This window comes from Juglans microcarpa x Juglans regia, chromosome 1D (genome assembly GCF_004785595.1).
Source record: "Juglans microcarpa x Juglans regia isolate MS1-56 chromosome 1D, Jm3101_v1.0, whole genome shotgun sequence".
In the NCBI taxonomy this organism is placed as follows: domain Eukaryota; kingdom Viridiplantae; phylum Streptophyta; class Magnoliopsida; order Fagales; family Juglandaceae; genus Juglans; species Juglans microcarpa x Juglans regia.
This window is the reverse complement of record NC_054594.1, coordinates 3,149,568-3,175,891: the sequence shown is the minus strand read 5'-3', so window position 1 is coordinate 3,175,891 and position 26,324 is coordinate 3,149,568. Positions and strand designations below refer to the sequence as shown.

Sequence of the window (26,324 nt, the reverse complement as noted above, 5' to 3'; positions counted from 1 at the left end):
TTACCAACAAATTTCTTATATATCCTTTTATAATGTCTGAAAACACAACGCTTTATTTGCTTCCGTGCATTTTTTTTATTTTTTATTTTTTTGAAAAGAAGCCCATGACTATGAAATTAGAAGTTGTAGCAAAACACATCAAATCTTACATGCTATATTAACCACACAATGGTAAAGCATTGCATTTTCGTTTCCCTCTTGCAATGTGAATGGAAAACAAGAACTCTAGCAGTAATAGTTGCAGATCATATTCTTCTGTAGGTTTAAACAGCTGGGAAAAGCTTATTCAGCAGGCATGGGAGTCCATAGAATTCATCATTTCTAATGTCTGAAGCATATAAGCTGAACTTCTCCCACCAATGCAAGCCAGTGTCTGTTCTGGCTGCGTCAGTTTCGCGAGAGAGTGAGCAATCCAAAATCAAAGCAACCAGTGCAGCCACCGTTGTATGAGACATGAAGATGACAGTCACTATATCATCAAACCATCCAGAGTGGGTGCGAATGTGTCCAGAACTTGGATCTATACGATAATACTCTCTGAAGTATTGTGGTACTGAAATGCCCATGAAGAAAGAAAAGCCCAGAATAAATTTTGTTCTGAAACTGTTCAGGTTACAGAATTGGAGAAAACCAAGACCTGCAGAAGAAACGTAGCCGAAGAACACACAGTACAAAGCTGCCATGATTGGTAGGGGTATAGAAGCAAAAAATGCTCCAAGTTTACCAAATACAGAGAAGAAAATCATAAACACTGCTGATATTTGAATGACCCTTCGACTTCCAACTCTCGTTGATGCCAATAGACCAGCATTTTCCACTGATGCCGAAGCGCCAGTTACAGAACCAAACACGCCATTGAGCAAAACTCCTATTCCCAGCCAGCCAATACCGCGGCTAGTAACAGAAGGTGGCACAGGTGTGGCGCTGCTATATCTTGCTGTTGCAAAAAATGTACCAGTAGACTCAAAAAGTGAAACAAAAGAAGCAGCCATCATTGCAAAAGCTTCTCTGGCATGAAATGTGGGGCTTCCCCATTGAAATGGATAAGGAATATACAGCCAAGGAGCTGCGGTCAAGAGTCCAGCACGATCTGTGCGGCAACTAATCTGAGTCTTTGCAGGTTTGTTCCTATACACACCACTTGAAGTGAGAAATTGGGCATATAACCAGGCAATCCCAACTGAGAAGAGCACTGCGAATCGATCCCATATTGGCCTCTCTGCTTTCAGCAACTGGGGAAGATACTGTGAGATGAAAACCATAACAATCAACCCCGGAAGGCCAACTTCAACACATGTTGCCAGCAAAGGGAAACCGAGATGATAAAGCCCAAACCCCGTAAAAGTTACGTATGGAACAACAGAAAGGGGGCTAAGGAACCTTACTGCAGTCCTCCAAATGCCTAAAAATCCCATAACCATCTGGAAACATGCAGTAATAATCAGAGCACCTTGTATTCCTCTCATAGTCTCTATGAACCTCTCATGAGGATCTGTGTATACATTATATCTCCGGGCTAGTACAATTGAAGTTGTGGGTATAATATATGAGTACGAACCCACAACCACAGATGGGAGCCGGGTCCCAAACAAAGACTGCAAGAGTGTGCTCAATCCTGAAACGAAAAGCAAGGTTTGAATTACCCTTGCCTTCTCAGTATCACCACCACCCATTTGGGGTACGATCATGCTGGGAATCAAAGTGGTAATGCCCAGACTCAAAAGATAATGCTGGAAACCCAACACAACAGCTTCCGGCCATGGGGGAGGACTGTTAACGCAATACTGAATGCCGGGTAGCTGTTCCTTCACTGGGTGTGGTTGCACCTCCTCAGGTATTTTGTTGCCACCTCCAATACCATTGCCGTCACCACCACCTTGGGCCATGTCTCTGCAAAAGATAAGACTTTCACGTACCGTGCATTTCTACATTATTTACAACAATAACAAAAGTAATTTTAGAAAATAAAGCAAAATTATTTTGAAATTCACTATTAAAGATTAGTTTATTTTCATTAATGGCATAATTAATCTAATAAGAGCGAGATACTAAATTCTTTATCTAATTCCTTTGTACGTTTTTATTTTCTTGAGCTTTGAAAGAATCATAACAATTAATGATGAAAATATTTCACCAAATTAAATAGATATATATATATATTAATTAGTAAGGAATTAATGCATGTATCATGTGTATTTGGCTGTATATATGTGAATATATATATATATAAGTAGATTTTACTATTTATATCTTTTAATACGTACATATATCTTCGTTATATTTCAAGCGGATTTCAAGTTTTGTTACCCGAAATGAAAGAAAAATGTTGACTTTCACAGTTGAATATTATGCCTTGTATCATTATTACCCAATGGATCGTTTTCTTTAATTTCATACGTTTTTTTTAGCAATAATTTCATATGTTTTATTTGGACTTTCATTTAAGAGCTTTCAAACTAATATTATATATATATATATATGTATGTATTTATCTTTTTTCTAATTATATATAGTTTATAAATAATAACACTATAATTTGTTTGAGTACTATAATAATAACACTGTACGTAGAAGAATTGTTTTTCCTTTGCCTTTTTGGGTAATTCTTCTCTCTTTTTTAAGATTACTCCCAATTGGTTTTGTAAAATCTATTTTTATGTAAAATTTGAATAAAAGTAGCTTACTGCCTCCAACAGATCATGTATTTTTAAATCTATTTTTTATTTTACTAGTGTTCAGCTACATGTAACGTGAACTGTACACAAATATAAAAATATTTTATTTATTTTTTCTCTTTTCATGTACTTTGTCTCCCACAATAGTTTCTCTCCTTATACTTTTTTTCCAACAAAATATTAAATAATATAACATTTAAATGATGTAAAAAAAATAGATAAACAAAAAATGAGTTTTGTGTTTTAATGAGATTTGGGGGGTAAGATGAGAATTTTGTATTTTGTTTGAAAGTTTAAAATATTATGTTTTAATATTATTATTGTTTTGGGATTTGAAAAAGTTGAATTAAAATTTTAAAAAGTTGAATTGTTTATTAAATTTTGTATGAAGATTTGAAAAATGTACAATGATGAAATGAGATGAGATGAAAATTTTGTATTTTGTCTTGTGTCCCAAACCATTGTACAATAATACATATTAGGAGTCGTTTGGATTGAAAAATACTCACAATCTATCTTATCTCATCATTACAACTTTCTCAAATTTTTATACAAAATATAATAAATAATTTAATTTTTTCAAATTCTAAAATAATAATAATATTTTAAAAAATATTCTAACAATATTTTATTTAATTTTCATCCAAAACTATCTCACCTCAGTATTCAAACAGCTCGATTATATAAGTTAATATAAGTTTTCGCAAGATATAATACATCAGTTTCAGCTCGATTATTGATGGTGATATATTCGTCATTTCTTGAAATCTCTCTTCTAATTTCAAATCGTGGTGTATTCCTTCAATTCCGATCACGAACTAGAAGAAATAATAGACACATGAAAGTTTCATATTCGAGTAAAAACTGAAGGGAACGTTTTTTTCCCAGCGGTTGTAGCAGAAGAAAAAGAATTCAGATCATATTTGCTAGCTTTTTACTACCTGGTATACATTAGTATCGTAGCAGCCTTAAGATCAGGGGCCTACGACTAATTTCGAATGGAGTTTTGAAGACTCAAAACATCATTATCACAAGCCATCATAATATTAATATACAAAGTGGATCATAATCTCAGTGCTGCTTCTCCATTTTTGTCACAACAGGGAATTCAGTTTAGCAATACCTTCAACTTACAACAACAAAATCTGAATCGACAGTGAAAATGATCATGTTTTTTAAAAGAAAAAAGTGAGAAAATAAAAAACAGGAAAATAAAAAAAATAAAAAAAAAAGGCCTATGATCAATCAAGCTGAGCATACCAGATTCCCTGGATCTTCACTTCCTTTGGAGTCTTTGCTCCCAAATCAGTGTCTGAAGGCTGGACGCTCTCGAACACTCCAATCACCTCCCCAGTCTCAGGCTTGCTCTTGGTGACACTCAGGGTGATTTTCCCTTTTGATGAAGATGTATTCTTGATGTTCTCCTTCACAAGTTCTTCCTCGTCTCCTCTACCTCCAGCAGGCAATGCAACTGCATTGTCATAGCCAGTTGAGCCACCCCTGCCCTTTGGGTCCAAGAACGAGGAGCCTCGGTAAGATGGCACCAAAAACTCTCCGCTAAAGCTATCTGGTTTCCCTGATGCCACCAACTGTTTGATGGTGAAAAGGAATGGCACCCTCTCGCCTCCAGGCAGCTGAACAGTCACGGCTGCGTAGTCAATGCCATCTTTTTCCTCGAACTTGATGGCGCCGTCGGGGGACACCTCGAAAGGTCCCTCGATTTCGTCGAGGGTGTAGGTTAAGCGGGTCATGAGCTTGGTGTTTTGGAACTCAGGTGGGGAATTCTTGTTCACGCCCTCGGCTTTGACAGTGAATGAAGTTGGTTCCAGGCACAACTTCTTGGCATTGTACTTGCCAGCCTTGAATGGAAATTTCTCGACCCCGCCATCAATGGTTGGGCATTGGTTGGCTGTCCCAGTTCCCTTTACCTCCATGTATGTCTTGCTTTGAATTTCGTCGTAGGTTAGTCTCTTTGGAACTCCTTCAGCACTTGCTCCCTGAAGTATTAACATTTGCCAATTTATTTCATGTCTTTTCCTTTGAATTGTAAATTAACAGCTCGAGTTGTCATGATACCTTGTTTTATTTTTTTATTTTATTTTTCCCTTTCAAAATAGAGGAACATATGACTTGTCATTGGTTTCGACTCAATTTTAATCATCTCCTTCTTCAGGGAGGAAAAACAAAAGACGATCTGAAATAATACCAATTAAACAATCAGCGGATCTTTAGCATGCAATATGATCCTTAATTTCCTAGTCCTTTATGACATTCAAACTTCCACGAAAGATCTATCGGCAAATATTCTTCGAAGAATATTTTGTGTCTATGTTGTGTCTACATGGATATGGAAGTTCTAAGGAGTTAATTAACTCCCCACCACTGATTTACTCTCTGCTACTGGCAATTAATTGACCGATTCATTAGAAAATTCTTTAAATAAAAGTTCTACGCACGTTAGTTTGGTGCTGTGTGAAAAAAGTGAGTGTTCCAACAAAGGCCTCTTCTCTCTCTATAATTTTCTAGAGCAACATGTTAAGCTCTTGATGATGTTGAAGTGTGAAATTATTTTAAGAGATTCTAGACAATAGCCCTCCTAAGCAATGTAAATGTACAATCCAACAACTTGATATGAGCTGATCTAAGACAAGTATTGTAAAACTTCTACGTAATTCGAATTAACCTTATTTATCATTCTCAAATTTGTTGTGTCACAATTATATGAAGATCAGTATAACAAAGAGTAAACAAAAAGAAAACAGGCATACCGAGACAACGAGAGCAGAAGTAGCAAGAGCAAAGCCGGCAATCTTGGTAGCGTCGACACATTTGTGAGCCAAGTCCTTGAAATCAGCTTGCAGAGAGCAGGTCAGCCTGGCTGCAACTGTTTCCACGCCAAAGGACTTGGAAACACTCTGTGAAGACCTCAGCTGTAGACTGCTCCTAGAAGACACGACACCCACCTTGGCGGGTTGCATGAGTGTAGCCGCTGCTTGCAGGGAGGCTGCCATTGTTGTGTTCAAAGCTGATCTCTTTAATTCTCACTCACCCTCAGAAACTAGTTTTTATCTATATTCTGAGAGGCAAAACCAAAAGAGAAGGTTTTTGTGTGGTGGTGGGAGAATGGAGAATGGGACAACAGGAATTATTTGGTGGCCTTGCTGCGAGTAAGATACTGGGATAGGATAAGGCTCTCTCTTATTGGTTGGTTGAAGCTAATGCCCTTGTGTTTTTAGTTTGCCACCTGGACATTTCTTGTTTGGGATAAAGATATTCTCAGTCTCGCCTGACTACGACGGAGAACAGGTTCTAGGCAATTTCATTAACAATAATGAAATTGAATTGAAAATTGAATGATTTATTTCTAAAAATATAGATAATGTGAATCTTATGATATAGACTTATTTCAAGTCGGGGTGTATAAAATACACCATCCATATCACTTCTACACATCATCTACATTATTTAAATAATAAAATTTAATTTATAATACTCAAATTTTAAAATTTATCTTTCAAATCAAATTATGTCTTGTAAATACTTTACTATATGTATTCTATACACAGACATGAGAATATGATTGATCTTTTACTATAGATCAATGCAAGAATGCCATTTTTATTAGAAATGAATTTTAATTTTATAAAACAATCTTTCATTTAATATAGAGTTATAAAAAAAGTCTGGAAATTGTAAGTAAATTATTTTCCTTGCATTTAATAGATTGGATTATTCAATCCCATCAAATAACTGGATAATATCCTGGTTTAAACATGACAAAAACCATTTCACTGTCTATATACTGTCACTATAAGTTTCGAGCTGGCAGGGCCGTATTCGGCCCAAAATAAAGTAGAGGCCCAAAATGATTCAGACGTATTGACATTGGAAAGAAAAATAAGAATGAGAATCCATTTCTATTTATAACCTCCAGACAAATTAACGTTAATTATTAACATTAAGTGTTTTTTAAAGTCTAGTATTTAAATAAAATAAACTAAAAGACTTTACCCTGTCAAAATGGCGTATTTATTTTATTATTTTTTTTTTTGAATAAAACCATTCAACTTCGTTCATCAAGCAGTTATATGGCTTTCAGCCATTACAAGGGGCAATATACATGCTATTACACTTTCTAAGTCTATAATTCCAGTGGGCAAACAACTCAACATACCATGTTGTTCTCTATCACTCATCACTGCATTTACAACTTGCCTCGAGTCCCCGATATAAAGGTTCTCTCCCACTTCAATAATTTTAATAACATCACAGAATTTCGAGACCTTGGACATGGTGTTTTTGAAAGCCTCTCGGCTTATTTTTTTATCTGCTATTAGTTTACCCACCAGACATAGTTTACCTCTTTCCATAGTCAGTTCAATATCTTTCCTAGTAATCACAACTTCATCCTTTTCTTCCTTTGTTAATGATAATCTGTTCCATACTTTTGCTAAAACATCTGTCATCTTCCTTTCACTATTGCCAACCTTGTTCTTGTCTCAGTTCTAACCCAGCAGCTGATAATTGCCATCCACCTCTTGCCCTTGGCAAACTAGCCTTCCACGAAAGTGAAAGATACTTTCCACCTCACTAGAGACCTCTAGACTCGAGAGGAAACCTGCCCCGGCGTATTTAAAATTTAAAGTGTCGCAAATTTCTTGTAAAAAAATATGGTTCAAAGGATGTTCCATGAAATGTTCAAGATGTCAGAAACTGAAAGGAGGGACAACAAATGCTACAAGAAAAACTTCAAAAAACCTATTTGCGGCTAGCATAATGGTCTATAGGATAAAAAAATAATGCTACAAGAAATACATGAAAAATCTAATATACCTTCTTGACAAGCCATAAAAGCAATAAAATCAAATAAATTGGAAATTAATTGTAAGGGAAAATATTGAAAATCCATCCAACTTTAAACTGAGAAAACAATGTTGAAAATAAAATCATGGCTAGATGTTGCGGAAGAAAGAAGATAAATCACAACTCAGATAGATAATCTTGTGCCTAGAGGAAGTGGATGACAAGTGCCCATACAGGATAGACTAACAGAAGGATAATGCCAACCGTGTTCGATATTCCATGGGTTTGAGTGAAGGAATTTCTGAATCCACCAGATGCTCGGATGTGCTCTTGCAGTAGGTAACAACCAATGATAAGGCATATCACAATACCAACCCAGCTATCCTTCAAGGTGTGTGCAAAGAAGCTGGGAGCCACAACCAAGAGAAGAATCAAAGATCCTGGCATCTCCAGCCAATCTGCAGAGATATCAAGTAATAACTTTGTGAACAAGTACAGTGACCATGACAATGACATGTTTAGAGTCATTCACACGTACAGTAAATACAAGCAACTGAACACTATCTTCCTGTGTTTTCTTAAGTAGTGTCTAAGGAAGTATTAAAGTGTGTACAACTCATGGAGCCAGCAGGCATAACAATATTGCCCACGCACAAGTTGTGATATTTAGAGTTACATTTATAAGAAACATAATTCAGATGATAATATTTCTGAATGTGTGCGCGCATGTAAGAGGGAGGGAGGGCTGTACTGGTAACATTCACCCCATCTTTGCCACCTTCACCAGAACTGTCAGAATAATTTCCTTTTCTGCTTAAAGTAATTAGGAAGACGAGTGATGAAAGCGACAATGGTGAAGAGGGTGGCAAAGCGAGATATGCTTAAAAGTGACATGTAAGATGGATGGTTGGTGACTGAAGCATATACCTGGGAAGTGTCGCGGGAAGAAAAGCCTTAGTATAACTGCGATGAAAGCAATCCATCTCCCTACCTCTCCTCTGAATAGTTTTGTAGAAAATTTATCAAGAAATAAAGTAGCAGAATATACTAAAAAACAAAGGAAAAATAAAAGGAAGAAAAAATGTGCCACCATTAGGAATTATGACCTGAAAAAATTGAACAACACCGAAGGAAGGCTAAAGAATATGTAAGGGACTAAAAGTGAAGTCAGCATGTTTGTTCTCCAGTTGGTTCGATCCAATATCAGCAAATAACTGCAACAAAAAATGAAATAAATGTTAAAACATGGTACTCTTTGGAACTGTAGTGGTTACATATACAAGTGGGGGAAGCAACTGAAGCACATATGCAGAAAAAAAAAAGATTTTGCTCTACATCAGGGGTGGACCAACATTTTGGGGTGGGGGAGCCATCCCCAAAACAACATTCTTTAATTAGCTCAGTCAATACTAAACAAAATATATTAAAAAAACTACATTTGAGTTGAAAGGAAAATATCCTGCTTCTTAAATGGGCCCCAGATTATTATACAATACTCCCCCAAGGTGAAAGAGACACTACAGTTCATACTGAAGCATTTACTTCCATCACGTAAAAAAAAAAAATGTAGAGGTGATAATGTATCAATATTATTCAATGAAAGATGCTGTCAAGCATAATCTGGAGGAGATAAGTGAGCTTTGAGATTTTTTACATACGTCTATAGCAAACTAGGTAACTTCTATATTTGAAACAAAAGTTTTATCATAAGATGAATTTATAAACAAAGTACATTTTGTATCCAGTCATGGCTCATGATTATTGAAAGAGAATGCTACTAACAGTTACACTTTAAAAGCCTTGGTGCCATATGGCGTCAGGGTAAATCTGATTAGTCAAACTGTTGAAAGAGAAATGATAATATCACAATCTAACAACTCAAATTGTTGGTTGTTCAGGAAAGCAAATAGCACTCCAAACTTGAGCTCTCCCTCAATCCCATCCCACCTATGGATACTAATTAACTGGATATGTAGCAGAACAATCAGAACCTTGTTGTACCCCAGTTCACAAACTATAGGCATGCAAATTTATTCATCTGGGTCAGTATGAACCATCTAAAAGCATCAGAATATACAGGATATGTTAGACAATATACTTTATTTAATTGATAAAATTAACCTTTTCTTATCCCATTTTTTTTGGGTAATTGGTAATTCAACATGGTACCAAAATAGGGGTCCTGAACTAGAACCCTAACTCTACTCTACATCTCAAATAAAAATGTCAAATTCCTTTTCTAAGTTGGTTTCTATGAGCTCACACATGGTAATTGTATTAGACAATATAATTTAAGTGATTAAATGATTGATGACACCAAACCGGCACCTAAAAGTGCAGAAAATAGTATTCAAATCCGTACACATTTTGACCTTGACAATAAGAAGATCGACAGAGGTAAACACCGTCGGCAAAATTTTATTTGGAAAAGAAAGGGAGATTTAAAATCAATAAGTATCATTTTCAACAAGGATTATTCCCTATAACGACAAAGATAATGACCTTAATATCACTCTCCCTTTTCTAGGCATAACATATAAAACTATTACATGCACATTACATTAGAAACATTAAAAGTTATCCAATACCAAACAACTAGAGATGTACCAAAACACAAATGTTAAGAACGATCGGATATAGAATTCATGGTGGCGACAAACAGCACTCACATCGCAGCGAAGGAAGCGACCCATTTGAGAAAAGAAGTCCCAAAGCCGAGGCCACCAAGCTTAGTGGCATGATTGATGAGCCTCTTTGCGGCGATCTTGAGTTCTTTGTTATCAGAGTCGATCAAATCCGCCGTGGCCGGATCAGTTTTCATGGCCAAATTATCCTTCCTCCCCATTACGCTTCAAGTCCAAACAGAAAAAGAAGATGAATTTGCAAAGCCAACTGGGATATAATTTTCTTTAAAAAAATTATCAGAGAAGATAGCGAAACGAAGATAAAGTACAGAAAAAAAGTGGCTGTAAACCAGTGGTTTGGATCTATCTCTACAAAGTACAATCAATTGGTTATCGTAACTGTTGGGGCGCTTGGTTTACAGCACAGTTAAGTGAATAATGTTAAAAAATTGTGCGAAGTTTCGGATCTCACAAACTATTTCAGATAGCTTCGAGTGTTGGGGTCCGAGGATTCACGGTTCGCCACGCCCGACGCAACACTCTTTGCTCGGTCATGTCGTTGCTTACGTGTTGTCATGCAAGAGCGCCGTCGAACGGAGTCCGCTCGGTTCGTTAAAGTTTCAGCCCAGTTTTTAAAAGTTTTCTCGGTTTTTAGCCCAATTTAAAAGAGCAACAAAAGTGAACGACAATTGATCAATCACATGCCCGAATAAAGGATTTTCCAAGCCCAACAAAAATTTATACATTTTATTGGATAAAAACTTATATAAATTATAAAATCTCTCAAACTTTTTTTTTAAATGTTGGGGAACCTCTTCAAGGTAGGGCTCTTCAGACCTATCCTTGCAGAATAAATTTTAATCCAGTGCACTGCCATTCAGAAGTTTTTCTGCACAGAACTAGTTAAATCGCTAACTTTTCACCAGAAGGTGTGACCCCAAATAATTGTTTGCACTGGTGTCAAATTGTGTTAACGAGTCGTGTTTGTGTCGTGTTAAGGTATATATATTATACTATATAGGTCAACCCAAACACAACATGTTAAGCTTATCATATTAAAATCTCAAACCCTAACACAACCCATTAACATAACGGGTCGTGTCATATCAACACATTAATGAATACTACGAAATAGAGTAATACGACACGACCCAACCCAACCTGTTTCAAACCGTTATGTAAATGGGTTGAACAAACCCAAAATTAACCTGTTTGGCCTTATTAAATTTAGCATTATTTTATACAAATGTTAAAATCACAATATCTATAAAAAAAAAATAAAAAACTAATTACAAGTCTAAAATTACAATCCAAAAAATAAAAATATCGAAATAAAAATCTCAAAAATTTTACTTTTAGGTATAATGGTATAATTTTAAGTTTAACTTTCTTAACAGGTTGACCCGTTATCAACCCGTTAAACAATCGTGTCTTAATGGGTTAATCCATTTTTATCCAAACCCGTTAAGACTAAACTCAAATCCGTTATTATCGTGTCGTGTTCGTATTGGGTTAACAGGTCATGTCACATATTGACACCCCTAGTTTGCACCTACGAGGTGTTGAATCTTGAACCTTAAATGAAGTAATACTTCAAAACCAAGACCTTCTCTTAAACTTTAAAGATATCAATCAATAAAGTTCGTCTTATATCATTTATTAAGTAGTTAATATTATTTAAAAAATTCACACATGTAATAATAAATATTATAGATCAATTTTATGTATCTAGTTCTCTTATATTTATTTTTGTCAGCCAAAATTACAATCTTGGTAATGCAAATAAGTAACAAAATAAACCGAAAACAAAGGCGATCATATGTATTCCTAATTGAATAATGCTTTAGATCGATTGATATTTCATAGTTATATAGTACTTATACAAGTGTGTCTTGTGATATGATAAAACAACAACTACATTACATTGCTCTTTGTGTTTTTTCATTCCTACGGATGGCTATAAAATACAAAGAACAAATTTTTTTTGTCATATAGCTTTTTGACCACTAAATATTCGTGCTACACACCCAAAACTTTTGTCACAACCTGACTTGTTCAGAATCATCACAAGGATCTCACCCATTGCTAGCCATGATGTGCTGTACCATAGCTCTATTTGAGTCGTGTGTGCATAAATACTACTTAATTTTTTTAAAAAAATATGAGTAAATACGGAATTTATATAAAAAAAAATTAAATTAAATTTTTAATAATAAGTCTCATTTTTTTTCAAAATAATTGTGGGACATTATCTAACATTGCTCTCTTTTTTTTTTTTTTTTTAAAACCAAAAACCATAGGCGGTGGACTTTCTCCAATACAATCATTATGAACCCAATGTTTCTAATACAATCATTAAAAATTTAAATGTGCTCTTGTCTGACTTCCAACTTTTTTTTTTTTTTTAATTCAGATTAATTTGGACCAGTACTTGTATTGTATGTACCCTCATTCTCCTTCGTTTTAAACACTCCCTATTGTATTAGTACTATATGTATATATATATATATATATATATATGCTCATTTTCCTTCAGTCCAAAACATTTACATTGTAACCAACAATTACAATATTCATGTTTCAATTTTTAGTTTTAGAATCGTCTCAGGATTATCTAATGATTCCTGCTTTCTACATCGATACTTTGTATTCACGCTTCTCTCTCTCTCTCTAATCTTTTCAAGCAAGATTGCAAAATTGGAAAAAGAGCTGCATTTTTGTTCAATAAAATACAAACTAAGAGAGTTGAATCTTTGCCACTATAAAAATCTAATAAACATTGTGGAATATTAATAAGGGGGTATCCATCTAAACGTATTGTTAGTTATAGTCTATTGCGCAACATTATGCAGACATCCAATGTTGCAGACATCCATTATGGAATTAATGTATAATTTGTTTAATTGGCACTCCAATTGTCAAAGGTGTTCAAGAAAAATATGATATTCGTCAATACCGAATCATTATAATAGTCATTTTCTTCTAATGTAAAACTTGTATTAGAAAACACTGTTATATCATGATTTGGTTAGGGTAGAAAAAACCATGACATGTTTTTCTCTTCGATAATAAGCCATAGGAAAGTGGATTATATAACATATAATAATCATATTATTATGGAGCAAGCATGAACTATGAACACAACAAACACATCGGTAGTAAATGTGCCCTTGTCTGACTACGACTTCTCACCAAATCCGACCCCCCCAACATTCACAGACAAACACCCAAACGGATTATTAAATTTTTATATATTTATTATAATCTTCAGGTCTTATTATTCTTAACCAACCTACTTCCAATGGTCCAATGTAAGGGAAAAAAAAAAAAAAAAATCAGCCACGTGTCATTAAAAAGCTGTTTCCACTAACGCTTCTCCGTGTGCCCCCACTGAATCATATCGTACAAATACATACGTTTCGTGTATATATGATTTCATGTGTGGTGCCCATCACCTCCTCAAAAGATGTGTCGAATTTTTATTTCCCAGCTTTTGTCTGACTCCACGTGGCATACTATTACAGCGACTCGATACATTATTACGTCAATTGCGATTACACGTCGGACTACCGTGGAATCCACCGAAGAGGAATCGGTTTCATGCGCCGAGGCTTTACTGCTGATGATGGTGTCGTCCTCTTCTTGGAGCATCCACGACCGTCGCTTCGTGTGAGTCACACACCTGTGTCTTGAACTTACACCCGAACCTCCTCGTCAGTTTCGAGGAGCCTCTCATCCACCGTCCATTTGCTGGCGCGACCGCCTGCTTGTCGATCTTCTCGATGACTTTCTTCATCGTGGAGCACTCCCGCTCCAGCTGATGCACCCGCGTCTTCATGCTATCCATGTCCAGCCGCAGCACCTGATTCTCCCTCACCGTTGCCCGCCACGTGATCGCGCTGCACTCTACTCCCTCCGCATGTACTGCCGAATCTCCCGCGTCGACTTCTTCCTCATCCTCTTGGTCCTCTTCCCGCCGTCGGAGCTGGGCAGAGAGCCTTCCGGGACCTAGTGGCGCCGCCGTTTCGGCGGCGAGCAGAGTTCCCGCGATGGCATGTCGAAGCTGAAGCTGCTCGAAGAACAGAACTTGCACAACTGCCCGGAGCGGAAGACGCTCGTTCTGTGCCGCGTGCGTGCATGCGTCTAGCGAGAGCTTCTGACAGTCCAGCACTCCGCTTATCTTCTCTCGCTCCGCCTCCGGCAGCCATGCATGCGCCTATAGATGTTACGGACACATTCAATTATTTAAACATTCAAAGACGCTCTCATGGATCACAATTGCTAACCAAATATGTAGTGTTGTATATGTTTTAATGTACCTTGAGATAGACATCAACGGCTCCGTAAAGACCATCGTCGAAGAGTCTAGCTTGATCTGGAAGCGAAATCGCTAGGCTATAGAATTTTTCTGGCTTGAGATTTGCGTCCGAGGCGATCTCTGATAAGTAAGCGTCGATTAATTTTCCGACTAGCATCAACGCTGGAGATCTGACTCTGTCTACTCCATCTCCATTGTCTATATCCTCGCTTTGGATTCTCTGCAGCTCTAATCCATGGAGGAAGTGTGTTAAGATCCTCTCGACGCAATCAACATCATACAGCGTCTCATTCAGATACGAATAACTCGGAATCAGGAGGTCATCCAGCGAGGCTTGCTCGAGCTGGGACCCGATCTTCTTCTCCAGAGCAGCTCTGCAGTCTTCTGACGCGTTCAATATATTTACCGTCCTTAACAATCCGAATAAGAATCTGGTTGCCGTGGAAGATGACCTCGAGGAGCTCTTCTCCAATGGAAGATTGGAGATTATAGTCTCTAAGAGTTCCCTCTGTTCACTCTCTGAAATTGCTATAGATGAAGAAGACGACGACGACGGCCTTCGATTGTTCAAACGAGAAATGCCAGGGATGTGTTTCTTCGCGTATAAAATCAAGCAGCTCTCGATGATCTCCGGGCTCAGATCTTCTGCTTTCATCGCGGAAATCAAACGCTTAAAGAATGGCAGGCTGAGTAGCACCAAATCCTCCAACCAAGACTCAGCATTCGGGCCCCTACGCAAACCCTTTCTTCTCCCGCTGGTCTCGATCCCGTTCCAGAGGATCTGTTGATTCGCAGTAGAAGTATCCCGAGCTTCGTTCCCGGTATTCGCTCCGTCACTCATCGGCCAGCCGAATAGAGAGGGATCGGCCGACGACGCTCTCGAAGCGATCGAATCGATGCAACGCTGCGTAATCCCCAGCGCCTCAGCCGAAGGCATTACTTTTTCGCAGGATTTCAGTGCTCTGACAGAGTCCTTGAGGCTCTTGAGCACCGACTGGGATAAAAGCCTCTCGGTCTTGGAGATAAGGTTGTCCTCAGAATATTCCTCAGTCATCTCCAGGACCTCCCCGGCGCAGCGGAGGGGCGCCACGTTGGAAGCGTTCAGGTCGATCTTGACGCCGTAGCAGAACTTGGCCGCCATCTCGAACGCCTCGGAGCCACCGGGGAAGTCCGGTGGGAGCGTTATGTAACACTGTACCTCCTCAATCTCATTTCCTTCAACCTCACCCCCACCGTTCCGGTCAGTCTCTTCTCGCCGTTCTGTCTTCATCTCTTGCTCGATTATGAGCTGGTGAAGGTACTGACTTTTGGACATCAAAGGGAACTGAAAGAAAAGAAAGAAATTTTAAGTTATAATTAACTTGCGTCAGTTCTGAATGTACTGCGAGAACTGCATGAGCAAGAGGAAGAAAGAGGGTATGGAGATCAATACCCTGTGGAGATGAAAGGTCATGTCGTCGACTTCGATCACAATGTCGCTAGGTAAACCAGTGGTACAAAACCATGCTTGCCCTTTGGAGCTGTTCTTCTCAGCATCTGGCGCCATTTTCTTTCCTCAAATTCTACAGGAAGCTAGAAACCCAAATCCATGGAAGTAACAAAAAAGGACCTAGAACTAGAAGGCAAGAATGCTAGCTGTCTGTCTTTTATAGACAGAAGAAAGAAACAAAGCAGAAAACTGGGATGTCTTTGAGAACCCTAATTTACAAAAGTCCCTGAAGGTGGGTGAGGACTTAGAAGAGTAAAAAGTGGCAGATTTAGAAGGAGGAATTAAAAGAGTTTGGAATCCTAAAACTCAAACCGGACAAAGAGAGCAGCTTGAACAAACTTCGAAAAAGGGTATCGTATGGTCCCTTTTTTTTTCTCGAAACATTTTTCTTTCTTTCTCTCGGATTAGAATATCACCCACTCCCACTCAATCTCTCTCCTTTCTGCCTCTCTGATGTCAAAGGAAGAGAAAAACAACAGGAATTTAAAAAGGTCATGTCTTTGAAAGAGTTGCTTTCTTGAGACTAAAAAGGAACCATCATTATTATCATCAACAATCCTTTGATACAAAATTACAATTGCTTTCCAACCAGCTCTCTTTGCTTTTTTGCGCAAATGATGGAATATTTTACTTTTAATTTCATTTTGCCTGATCTGGGTTCATCTCAATGTCTCGAGAAAACACATTTTACATGTTCACATGTGGTATTGGATGACAAGAATGCATTGAAAAAGGGAAAAAAAAAAAATGTATATGATAGGAAGAGTTTATGTTCAGCAACTGAGCACATTGTTCACCCACCGACCTCACATTTTGTCTACTTAAATTTGAAACCTCATGGCACCATTCACGGCTAAACGAATAAGATGATGTAATTTGTGAGATTGTGACTCTCGGATCCCAAATTCTCTTCAGCTTTGTTAGGTTTCTTGGTTTCTGGGTTTATGCAAGATAGGTATTATTTTTTGAATTAACTAGTTTTAAATACAAAGTAGAGAACAATTAAATATTAGTACCGCTTTTGCATGATATCCTATATGATTTGATTGTAACATTTAAAAACAAAAACTCCTAGAAAAAGATGAAAAGATGTTCACAACTTCATATGTGGTAAGAGGCAAGAAGCAGACGTGTGAATGATGGGTCACATGTACCACATGATTCAACAAAGAGGGAGCTCTGTAGTCTGAATAAGTTCTTATTGCTCTTCTCTGGTTTTGAATTTCTTGGTCTGAACCGTCTGAAACAAAATCAAGCTGTTTGCTTTCATTTATATCAACATATCTACCCGTGTCCCCGCCCTTCCAATGCATTTATAGCCATATTAATGAGGTGACATGGAAGGTAGGGTAACGTCCTCTAGATCAAATCATGCATATAAGGTGAAATACCTCTTTGGAAAGTTTAGAACCATTAATATATATGCTTACAGTTCAAAAGAAAAGAAAACGGGTATGTCATCTATAGATTGAGATTATTGGAGTTTTTTATTAAATTTTGTACTTACATAGTACTACGTGTCAATTATGAAATTTAAAATTTAAAATTTGAATTTAAAAATAAAATTGATAAAATGGATATTGTATGTAAAATTGTAAGTTGGGAATAATGTTAGATACAATCATAGAGTATGCAAGCATCGCGCACTCTACTTTAAAAAGAGTGGAGTCCACCATTAAAAATAATTTTTTTTTATGTCAGTCTCATATTTATCCATATTTTTCAATAAGGGCGCGCGGCATTTGCACACTATGACCTTTAACTTAATATTGCCTTTAAAGTTTATTTAATGATTATACAAAAATTTTTATGTTCAGTCATTTTTGTATAATTTTTGTGCACTACATTAATGTGATTGACTGATTTATTTTTTTTAATATAAAATAATTGTTTTAGCTAATCGCATCAATAAAATAGTGTAAAAAATACGTGAAAATAATTGCATATAAAACTCATGATTATAAATATTATGGATAATCAAAGAGATCCGTTCCTATAATCGATTGGTTAGACTTTCCCTCATAATCTTAAAACTGTGGATAATTGTTGATTTTTAAATCAAATCATTATTAGAAGAATTATATATGACGATGATGATGCCAATAGCAGTGGTTATGGAAAACAAACGTCCACTCATTATAAGCTGAATCTTCTGATATCATAATTGAATTTGAATGGGATTTATAAAGATGGAGAGATGATTCAAAAAAGTCCCACATTAATCACTGTATTCACGTGGTTAGGGTAACTAATCATTAAAACACAATGCAAAGGGAAGCACAGGTTGCAGACGAGTAAGTAGTCCTAGTTACGTAACTATTATGTAATCATTTTAAAAAAATAAAATAAAATATGAGAGTCAAATAAAAAAAATTATTTTTTAATAATAAATTTTAATTTTTTTAAAAATAATAACATGATGTTTACATACTTTACGATGTTACCTAAAATTATTCTCTTAATAGAGACCACAATATAAAGCCAAACCATGCATCAAAGTCCGAACTTATCCAGACTCATCAACAGATCATTTCAGGCCACTTGTTTTTATGGTGGTGGATGAAATTCAGAAACCCAATCCATGTCTTAACTTTAAAAATATCTCTGATCTCTCACACACACTCACAGAGAGAGAGACATTAACTAAGACACTGTTATTAAGGAAGGGAGCACAAATACCACGAGAAAGCATCGAAAAGAACACCAAAACCATGGCTAGTGCGGGAAGATGAAGCACTTGAGCACTCTGCACAAGATTATAGGAAGTATCTTTGATTCTTTATTACTTAGTCCATACACACTTTGGAAATGCAGGTTAGCAGTTGGTCAACAACTGTTGACCATATACCCACATTACATTATTGATATCAATCTCAGCCGAGAGAGACCGAACTCTAGCAAAAAGACTATTAGCAGGACATGATTACATCCAACTGAGACTTCCCACTGTCTGCATTATTTATGCAGAGCCCCCACTATGGACTCTTTTAACTTTAGAAAATAAATAATAATAATAATTATAATACTTCCCCCCAAGAATCCAAAGGTACCTTTCAGATTTTACTTTTCCTGCAAAAAGCAACATCAACAAGCTAATTACAGGGCTATCAAATCCATATTTGAAAAAAGCAAAATGCAGATTATCCAATCAAAGCAGTACTTCTTCGAGTTTATTGGCTTACATTATAGCCTGGTTTGACGTTGGTAATGGGTAAATTCTATGATTAAGTAGTGTCCTTGTTGGTGAAGAAGTTATTTGTTAATTTTTCACCACTATCATAACTTTAAAAAAATTATTTAATTTTTACAAATTTAAGAAAGTTAATTAACTTCTAAAAGTGAAAACTCTTTAAATAAGAGTACGTAAAGTAAGTGAAAAATAATATTGAAAAGATAAAAACTCTCCTCTCTCTCTTCATTTTCTTAGAGAAACTATCTAGATCTCTTGATCTTGAAACGTGAAATTTTCTAGGAGACTCCAGTAACTTTAAACGACGTAGAAGGGCAAACAACAAAATAACGTAGTATTGTCTTCAAATTTAGAGCTCATCTTACCATTTATGCTTCTTTTATTTTTTGGGTTCAGAAGTAAGATGGAATGAAAAACTAGAATTTATTAAAGATGCGTGGTTGATAATTCCCTCATTAATATGCTTTACATTTTCATCGTTCTCGAACAAAGATTTACCCCTAGTATTGTTCTTGTGCACATAGATGTTGCTGGGAATGTCGATAACTCAGAAACGATCTATTGTATTACATATCTCAGGGCATAGAATATCATATGTATTCTAATATCATATGCATTCTGATACCACGACCGATAAGAATCATCTGACCGATAAGAATCATCTCCATTTCACTTGAAAATGATAGTATGCATTTAGTTGAATCTTGGAGTGTTTTGATCATTTCCCTTACTAATATAATCACATTTAGAAGTATAATGTCAAAGCATGCCATATTTTACGCTCGATCGTTTGATTATCAAATGACAAAAGGAGAGAAGGTTGAGAGCCCTTGATTCGCTTACAAATCAATAACCAAATTAAATGTCACATTTGCAACCATTTTCTACTTGGATATTATAGTTATACCTTGATGGATGAACAAGATCCCTGCAATGGAAGCTTGGTGTTGTTGTCCTTGGAGGGGATTACAACTCCAGGCCAGGAGCGGCACATGCAATGCTTACCCTCATCGATGCTTGCATAGAGGTTAGTCAAGTGCTTTCCACACCCACTGCAGGAGTATTACCCACATTGCTTGCAATCCACCCTGAAACGGGGGAGAACACTCTTCAACCTTTTAAGGTTTCTAGGAATGGATTAATGGTGCTTCACTTCATTTTTTCCATCTGAGTGAATTATATATACCCTCTCTATACCTTGAGATCTCCGCCATCTTCACCCTTTCCCTGTCTCTAGTCACTGTCCTCCTACTGAGAGGACCAGATTACTTACTGTTGAAGGCAACACTCTGCACGGTAATTCACTCATCTGTTCGTATCCAAAGCGCTTGCTAGTTGATTCCCTTTTGCTATTGGCTACAACGATATAAAGCTTCCAATTTTGGTCTACTATTTTGGATTGTTTCAATGTGGTAATATCTCATTGAAAAAACAAATGCTCTTCTACCCTTTGGATGTTCAAGCAGACAACTTATATGCAAGCAGCAACATAATCTAAATCCAATGGACGAGTGCGTGGCGATAAATCTAAGGAACTCGACCTGGTTTATTTATTTGGGAAAGGAAAACAACAAAAATAAAAAACAGGAACTCGACCTATTTTCTGGTTTAGTTGTTTTGGAAGGGAAAACAACAAAAAGAAAAAACAGTACCGAACTCAGAATAGAAAACTCAAAACAAAAACATAATGGAAACTCCCATAAACGATCACAAAACATGATGATAATATCTTAATGGGATATATCACACTGAGTAGGTCAAGATGAAGGATGCAATTGAAACAAAAGAAAGCTTAGTGCTTGTTAGAGCATGCACCATCCGATCAGCACGTCATGGCTCTGCAAGACTTTCTTCTAACAATAACTAGCACAATCAACTGACAATCTAAGACATCAAAACTTCTGGACGATACAATAAGAGTATCTTCTCAACACCATAGTGAAATCCTTACAGCAAGGTCACCCATGAATCCTACCTTACAAAACAAGCATTGTACCCTCGTACCACACAACTAACTATCGTGAATCAAGGAGTTTGCCATTGCAACCAATTCAAGTCATCTACAGAAAGGATTAATTATTAGGTTGTCTTGAAATAAGGACACGTGCTACTCTCATCCTGTCACAAGATGCCATATCATTAAAGATAACTATGTAAGCAATTTTAATGGCATGGCATTTTGTGATAAGATCGAGAGGTACCGCATCATCCATACTTTGGGAGTACCTTTCCCAAACAAAGGCCACCATAATGCAAAACCTTCAAGAGGTTTTTCTATCACCTTTATTTTCTGATGAATCCAATGCAGGTTTCTTCGTTGGACTTGATTCTGCAGTGACTGAGTTCACACGCTTGACTCCTCTTCCTACCACACCCAGATGAGTGACTCCAGAAGACCCATTGGTGTGAGCAGTGGAAATGGTTGGGGAGTCAAAATCTCCCATGCTGTTAGCAGTACCCATCTGTGAGGAGCTCAACACTGCTGGAGATGCACTCTTTTCACTGCCACTTGACTTAACAGATGCAAACCCTAGAATTTCAGCAAGGATTGACTTTGGATTAAGGGCCAGTTGCTGAAGATCTTCAAGCTGCAAATCCAAGGATGGATGATAGTCAGGATAAAGTAACATATGAAATTATAAATGGACTTCCTTGCACAAATATAAACATACCTTCTTCTCCAGCTCACCACAGAGGTCATTGAGTGTTCCAATCTCTGCTCCTTTATCTGTTGCAGAATTATCAGAACGAGAAACATTGGAGTTGCCACCCTGATCTAGCTCGGAAGCAGATGAGGAAATTGTTGATTCCGAGGCACCATTTACTTCATTCATGAGACGCTGCACTCGAGACTTGCAAACCGATATAGCTTTCTGGCAATATGGAATGGCTTCCAGTGGTTGGGACCCAACCTCCAGACACAAACAGATCCGGAAATTCCTGAATTCTAAAGTTAAGGTTGTCACTCATTGGGAACTTATATGCTTTAGTGCTTATTAAATCTTAAGCTCACCACATATATCCATTCATTGAAAACATCTATGCATGAAAATAAGGTCTGAAGCAACTTCTAAAATTGATGCCTCAAAACAAAGGAGTCTTTTTATCATGAAAAGGATACAGTTCAGCTATCTGTCTACTGTCTTGTTCAACCAGCTGTTCTAAGAGAGATAGTGCTTTCTGGTAGTCGCTGAGAGAAGTTTCGATGTCCTCTACATGGAGCATAGCAAAGACATAATCCATCATTAAGACTTATAGGAGGCTTTCAGAGAAATCCACCAAAAAAATGTGGAGGCAAAAAGAAAAAAGGCAATATAATGAAGATATCCCCAAACCTAAAATACTAGACAAACCTCTTTCCAGTGCCACTTCTGCCAATGCTGATAATATGTCCACTTTTTCCATTGAGTCATTTGAGTGTTTTTCTACAATTGCTCTCGCAACATCTAGCATTTTCCATGCCAAATCAAGGTCAGACTCATCCTCATCTGCTTCAGCCAGATTCTCACCATCACTATCCTCATCTTCTTCTTCTTGGTCCTTTCCACTTGACACTGCACCAGAATAAATATACCTTGTGAGAGTGTAAAAAACACTAATCCGTAGACACTCTCAAACGATGGTGACAAAAATGAGGGGAAGTTTAAACTGTTGAGAGTAACTGAAAATGATAATGGGAAAAATGAATGCCATATCTCAGTTTCTTATACAAAAATATTGTGTAAGCCAGCATTAGTTACAGAATTTAGATACTCATTAAAAAAAGAGTAATTCTACATATCAAACTCCCACCCCACTATGTAAAATGTGGTACTTTTATGACCCTTGGATCATCCTTTACTTTCATGATGAGTAATGTCACCTCATCATAGTAGGACAAAAGTGAGATAAGAGTGTGAGAATTTTCCTTAAAAAAAAGCGCTAGAGGATCTAAGTCTACCTCCACCTAGATCCATTCAAACTTCAGCTAGTCACACATATTCTCCATGGGTAACTTTTGTGTGCCCATGGGTGCAAAAAAGCAGGCACATTTTTGTGATGTAGAGAGTCAAATGGTATTCAACATTACACATACTTGATCAGTATTTTCAAGGTGCAATATCCAAATTGGCTAGCCAATATAATTGCAGAACAGAGCATGTGGATTTTCCTCGATATTCTCAGTATGTTACTGATGGGAATGACTGTCAGATGAGTTGCTAACCAGACACCAGCTACTAATGAAAACCAGATTCTGTAAGCCACCAAAGCAACAGTGCGCACACATGCATACAAACACTAAGTGCAACCCCTTCATCGACATCATACAACTAGTTGAGATGCAGTTATAGCTAATAATCTTGCATAGCATGGTACCTTACATATAACAAGTCATTCCAATTATGTACATATAAGTTTATTGTTCAAATCATATTGAATGAAACACATTTGTCCAAAGCACGTTGCATGTTGTAAAAGACTCAGATAAAAATCAGGTAAGATAAATGCAATAAATTAGACAAGAACATTGCTATCACATTCCAACAAAGAAAGAACAGATTCTTTCCCCTTATAAGTAACAAAGAAAGAACAGTTGCCAGATGAAAGTTCTTCAACTTGGAGATACAGTCATATTTATTTGCATAAGAGCATACCTTATATAACATACACATCAGTACCTTCAGTCTAGTTTGTGGTCATGCAAAAACATGTGAAAGTGAACATGGTGATAACCCTAAAAAATATTCCATATTAAAAGAAATTGTTTGTCATCAAGTTCAACTTTGGGAAACAGGTGACCAGAATCCTTGCAAGCAGCTACAGAGATATCAGACAGAAATACAGAAATGGATACAACCAATTGTCCCAAGTGCTGATATGTTATGAGAATTTCTTCCAACACGTCATACATTAGATATCACTTCACATAAATGAGTTTGACACATAATCGTGCACCATCGATGTACTGAGGCTAGTGCATTGCTTCATTTATAACCAAAACCAAAAGAAAACTCTTCCACAAATCTGATCTTAACCAAATTAAATTATTGAACATGACAGGCAAGATACCAACCATTATCTGGTGCTCCATCCTGATGATTCGTACTTGCTTCCTCATCAACATTATCCAAAACAGAAGCTGATGTAGATTCCCTGTTTATAGCACTCTTAACAGATCCATCTTTAGCAGAGTCTTGTTGAGAATCACTCTCCTTCTTGGGTACAGCACCCAATGGATCAGCCTCATCCTGAGCTTTGTACAGCAGTGCACATCCATATTTATAGTATGCACGGACACATTCAGGAGCAAGTTCACCATAGTGTGCGACCCTAGTTTCAAATAGAACTGCCAGTAAACCATTTATTGTAGAGGAATTATAAAGACGGAAAAAATTTCCTTTGCAACTCCCCCAAATAAATCGAATCAAAGGAAATGGAGCATTATAAGATGCATTTATTATTAAAATCCAATTAAATATGACTTCGAGATTATGCTTAGACTGATTTTAGCTCTTTAACGCTTTCAAAATGTGTTATACCACCTTTTATCATACTTGAAGCTCAAGCAATACTAGAAGAATCACACATCATTAGACCCCATGACAAAAGGAGCACTCACCAACAAATAAACGAAGACGCTAATTACAGAACAAAAGCACCGAAGACATGTGCAATACCCATAAGAAACTTTCCTAAATCCATTCGTTGAGCAAAAGAAACAAACCCTATACTAAACTTCACATAATTTAAAGGAAAAGAAACACGCGCCTCAAACTTCCCAGAAAATTCTACCAAATTATTTCCTCCCCCCACTTTTTTTTTTTTTTTTTTGGTAAGTAATAATTTTTCATTAATATTCACGTAGATTTAGCCATTAAAGTCCATGGAAACAACCAAATGGTATCAAGAAAAAGAAAACCGACAATTGAAAGCCAAACCTAATCTCTAGGGCACGGCTGAAACACTCGGCGGCCTCGTCTAGATCGTTATCCTTGATGGCCTTGGATCCCCTATCCATCAACTGGTCCGCGAACTCCAACGATTTTTCTCGATCTCCTTCGGAAGAAGTCTCAGCTGCGTTGTTGTTGTTGTTGTTGTTGTTGTTGCAAGTGGACTCGGTGCCCCCCTGAGCGTTGGACTCTATGGTTGCCTCGTTCGAGGTGCGGGTCTCCTGAGCGTTTGGAGCTAAGGCTTCGTCCACTTCAGGGCCTGCCATTGTAACCGAGGTTTCTGATGCTGGAGCCTCTTCAGCCATTGCTACGTTTGATTCGGGGCAAACAGGAGGGTTCTTTTCTTTGCTTCAAAAACCCTTTGAGCGGAAAAAGCAAAAGGGCAAATAAATTCGTTTGCTACTCATCCTCGTCAGCCATCACACATCGCGCATTATACGTTTTTTTTTTTTTTTTAATTTTTTAATTTTACTTTTTTTAAAATTAATTAAATTTTTTTACTCATCATTTATTCGTCTAAGATTTTGATAAGAAAAAAAGTATAGTATATAGTATGTAGAAATAATAAATAAAATTTTTCATAAATCTATATCTATTTAGTACATAGACACCTAATAAAAATAAATTTAGAACGCCAAAAAAGAAAATAAATGAAAATAAATTTATTAATTAATATGAGAGGTGAGATTTGGAATAATTGTAGATATACCGTCTCGACTAATATTAATTTATTTTTATAAAAAAAAATTTATAAATCAATATTTTCAAGAGGCACAAACAAGAGAGCTCTTTCTAGTCAATGATATTTTGTAAATTAAAAATACCATTTATAAAAAGGTATAGTTATTTTGTTCTTTTTTGATATTATTTCTTATATAAATATGAGTCTTAAAATGTATAAATTTCAAGCACTCTATTAAAAAAAAAAAAGAAATTTATTATTAAAAAACATTATTTTTATGTAGATTTGAGATTTTTTTTTTTTTTACCTTTTTCAAATAAGTGTAAGAGACTTATACACCTCATAATTACAAATGTTATTGATCTATAAATATACTTAAAAAGAGAGAGTAGTTTTTTTAGTTATAAAAAATAATTACTTTTGAACATAAAAAATAAAAATTGAATTGTATAAATATTTTTAAATCTTTATTTACTTATTTTTCTCATATTATCTAAACAAATTGTTCCAAACATTTTCCGACCAATATCTATTGTTCCAACTTCCAATAGATTCGTAAGTTCTCATTTTTAGATCGGAATTAAATAAGCAAAGCTTCTTGTGTGTTCTTTTA

At 36.5% G+C, this 26,324-nt stretch overlaps 5 protein-coding genes across 5 annotated transcripts; all 5 read right to left on the bottom strand.

The window, feature by feature from the left end:
* Positions 1 to 54: 54 nt before the first annotated feature.
* Positions 55 to 1,904, bottom strand: LOC121249114 (putative nucleobase-ascorbate transporter 10). The gene has a single exon (XM_041147790.1). It carries the CDS (start codon positions 1,884 to 1,886, stop codon positions 264 to 266), a length of 1,623 nt encoding a protein of 540 aa, XP_041003724.1. The 5' UTR covers positions 1,887 to 1,904; the 3' UTR covers positions 55 to 263.
* A 1,796-nt stretch (positions 1,905 to 3,700) lies between these two features.
* LOC121265285 (oxygen-evolving enhancer protein 1, chloroplastic-like) lies at positions 3,701 to 5,869 on the bottom strand. The gene is made up of 2 exons (XM_041168853.1): positions 5,444 to 5,869; positions 3,701 to 4,672 (listed from the first exon to the last, which is right to left on the bottom strand). The coding sequence occupies exons 1-2, from the start codon at positions 5,684 to 5,686 to the stop codon at positions 3,917 to 3,919; spliced, it is 999 nt and encodes a 332-aa protein (XP_041024787.1). The 5' UTR covers positions 5,687 to 5,869; the 3' UTR covers positions 3,701 to 3,916.
* A 1,656-nt stretch (positions 5,870 to 7,525) lies between these two features.
* Positions 7,526 to 10,577, bottom strand: LOC121265293 (cold-regulated 413 plasma membrane protein 2-like). The gene is made up of 4 exons (XM_041168865.1): positions 10,148 to 10,577; positions 8,585 to 8,692; positions 8,406 to 8,476; positions 7,526 to 7,936 (listed from the first exon to the last, which is right to left on the bottom strand). The coding sequence occupies exons 1-4, from the start codon at positions 10,321 to 10,323 to the stop codon at positions 7,683 to 7,685; spliced, it is 609 nt and encodes a 202-aa protein (XP_041024799.1). The 5' UTR covers positions 10,324 to 10,577; the 3' UTR covers positions 7,526 to 7,682.
* Positions 10,578 to 13,156: 2,579 nt separating this feature from the next.
* On the bottom strand, positions 13,157 to 16,466 carry LOC121265275 (BTB/POZ domain-containing protein At5g66560). The gene is made up of 3 exons (XM_041168843.1): positions 15,853 to 16,466; positions 14,422 to 15,744; positions 13,157 to 14,318 (listed from the first exon to the last, which is right to left on the bottom strand). Exons 1-3 carry the CDS (start codon positions 15,964 to 15,966, stop codon positions 13,716 to 13,718), a joined length of 2,040 nt encoding a protein of 679 aa, XP_041024777.1. The 5' UTR covers positions 15,967 to 16,466; the 3' UTR covers positions 13,157 to 13,715.
* Positions 16,467 to 20,773: 4,307 nt separating this feature from the next.
* On the bottom strand, positions 20,774 to 26,324 carry LOC121265258 (protein HGV2). The gene is made up of 6 exons (XM_041168822.1): positions 25,018 to 26,324; positions 24,153 to 24,409; positions 22,453 to 22,653; positions 22,221 to 22,311; positions 21,772 to 22,039; positions 20,774 to 21,687 (listed from the first exon to the last, which is right to left on the bottom strand). The coding sequence occupies exons 1-6, from the start codon at positions 25,332 to 25,334 to the stop codon at positions 21,361 to 21,363; spliced, it is 1,461 nt and encodes a 486-aa protein (XP_041024756.1). The 5' UTR covers positions 25,335 to 26,324; the 3' UTR covers positions 20,774 to 21,360.